Source organism: Eriocheir sinensis, chromosome 67, assembly GCF_024679095.1.
Source record: "Eriocheir sinensis breed Jianghai 21 chromosome 67, ASM2467909v1, whole genome shotgun sequence".
NCBI classification, from domain to species: Eukaryota; Metazoa; Arthropoda; class Malacostraca; order Decapoda; family Varunidae; genus Eriocheir; species Eriocheir sinensis.
Window position 1 is genome coordinate 6,638,271 of NC_066575.1, and position 1,830 is coordinate 6,640,100.

General features: G+C 64.0%; 1 protein-coding gene across 1 annotated transcript in view; it reads left to right on the forward strand.

Moving 5' to 3' along the window:
- Positions 1–683: 683 nt before the first annotated feature.
- Positions 684–1,830, forward strand: part of LOC126987872 (basic proline-rich protein-like) — a 19,060-nt gene continuing 17,913 nt past the window's right edge. The window contains exons 1-2 of the mRNA XM_050845335.1: positions 684–730; positions 1,515–1,697. Coding sequence (XP_050701292.1) covers positions 684–730; positions 1,515–1,697 — 230 coding nt within the window. The remainder of the gene's footprint in view (positions 731–1,514; positions 1,698–1,830) is intronic.

The window sequence follows — 1,830 nt, forward strand, 5'->3', positions numbered from 1 at the left end:
TCCCTGCCTTGCCCTGCCCTGCCCTGCCTTGCCCTGCCCTGCCCTGACCTGCCTTGCCTTGCCTTGCCCTGCCTCGCCCTGCCCTGCCTTGCCCTGCCCTGCCCTGCCCTGCCCTGCCCTGCCCTGCCCTGCCTTGCCTTGCCCTGCCTTGCCCTGCCCTGCCTTGCCTTGCCTTGCCTTGCCTTGCCCTGCCTCGCCCTGCCCTGCCTTGCCCTGCCCTGCCCTGCCTTGCCTTGCCTTACCTTGCCCTGCCTCGCCCTGCCCTGCCCTGCCCTGCCCTGCCCTGCCCTGCCCTGCCTTGCCCTGCCCTGCCCTGCCTTGCCTTGCCTTGCCTTACCTTGCCCTGCCTCGCCCTGCCCTGCCCTGCCCTGCCCTGCCTTGCCCTGCCCTGCCCTGCCTTGCCTTGCCTTGGGCCTTGAGGTGGCTGCATGGCGGTGCTCGGCTCTCCACGCGGCGGCTCAGGACGTCTACGCCAAGTTTTAGTACAGTCGTGTTTGTGCTTCATGATAAAAGATACAAAGCCTCACACAGCTTACGTTTTGAGGGCTATTAACGCGTGGGAGCGGCGGGCAGGGAGCGAGGCGCAGACCACCCGAAGCTCCAGGCTCGGGACACGTGTTTGGGACAACCTTCGAGGCTGACCGTGCCGGGAGGGGCGGCGGGAAGGAGAGGATGATGCGGGAATGTGGCCGCCGCCCGCCGCCCGCCGCCCGCCGCTGCCGCCCGCAGAGTGACGAAAGATGAACAAATGGAAATTGCGGGCGACACGCGGCGGCCGTCCAACAGACAATCTGCTACCCGCGGCGCTGACCAGCCTCACCCGCGGCCTCACCCCTGGCCCTCGCCCCCCTCACCCACGACTGCCAAAACCTCTTTCGTCGGGGACAAAGTAATATGAGTATATCAAAACAATCGACCGGAAAACACTCCGCCGGACACTAACTGTGGCAGCGCCGCCCACACGCCCTCGCCCGCCGCGGCAGGGGACACTTGCCGCAGGGAACAAAGGCAACGCAGCGCAGTGCGGGGCGGCGCGGGGCGGCGCGGGGCGGGGCGGCTCCTGTTGGGGCGTCCACAGCGTCGCCTGTCACAGAGGGGTGGGGACACGGCCGCCACAGCGGGAGGCGTCACAGCAGTCGGCGGGGCGGTGACGCACGACACGTCGAGTGACGCACGGGGCCCCGGGTCGTCACATGGGCTGCGGCGGCGGCAGTGGGCAGAAGGTCGTCATAGGAACACAGAGGCGTTGGGCGATTTACCGCCTAAAGAAAGCTATTCTTATTGTGACCATAAACTATAAAATATAGAAACAAGTCCTAAGTCATTGGTATTGTGCAAATGACCAAATTTATATGTACGAGCCGTGCAGGAAACTGCGGTCAGCAATCACCTGGCGGTCAGCTGCTCCTTCCGTGCTCCGCGCACAATGCAGGGCAGATGTTTGGGGTTCGTGTCGAAAGATATATTTTTCTTTCTATTATCTGAGGGAATGATGCCACTCATCCATAACACAGCGAGAGTAACCTTGGAGGCCAGCCACTCCTGGCGGTGATTGGAGGAGGAGGGGTGAAGGTGTACCCGCGGCGGACTGCAGCTGCTCCCCGGGCAAGCCTGGCGGGCCACGGGGTAAGAGCAGCAGCAGCTCGGGAGTCGGTACAAATGAGGGCTCCCGGAGACCCTCGAAGCTCTCCCACAGGGTGACGAAAGATGAGCAAATGTAAATGATCGAGAACACCGAGGGATGCCATCCGCGCCCCCCCCGACCAGCCTCGCTGCGGGGCACGGACCTTGATTAACCTCCGCTCCGCTAAGTGGGTCACCGCCACGACA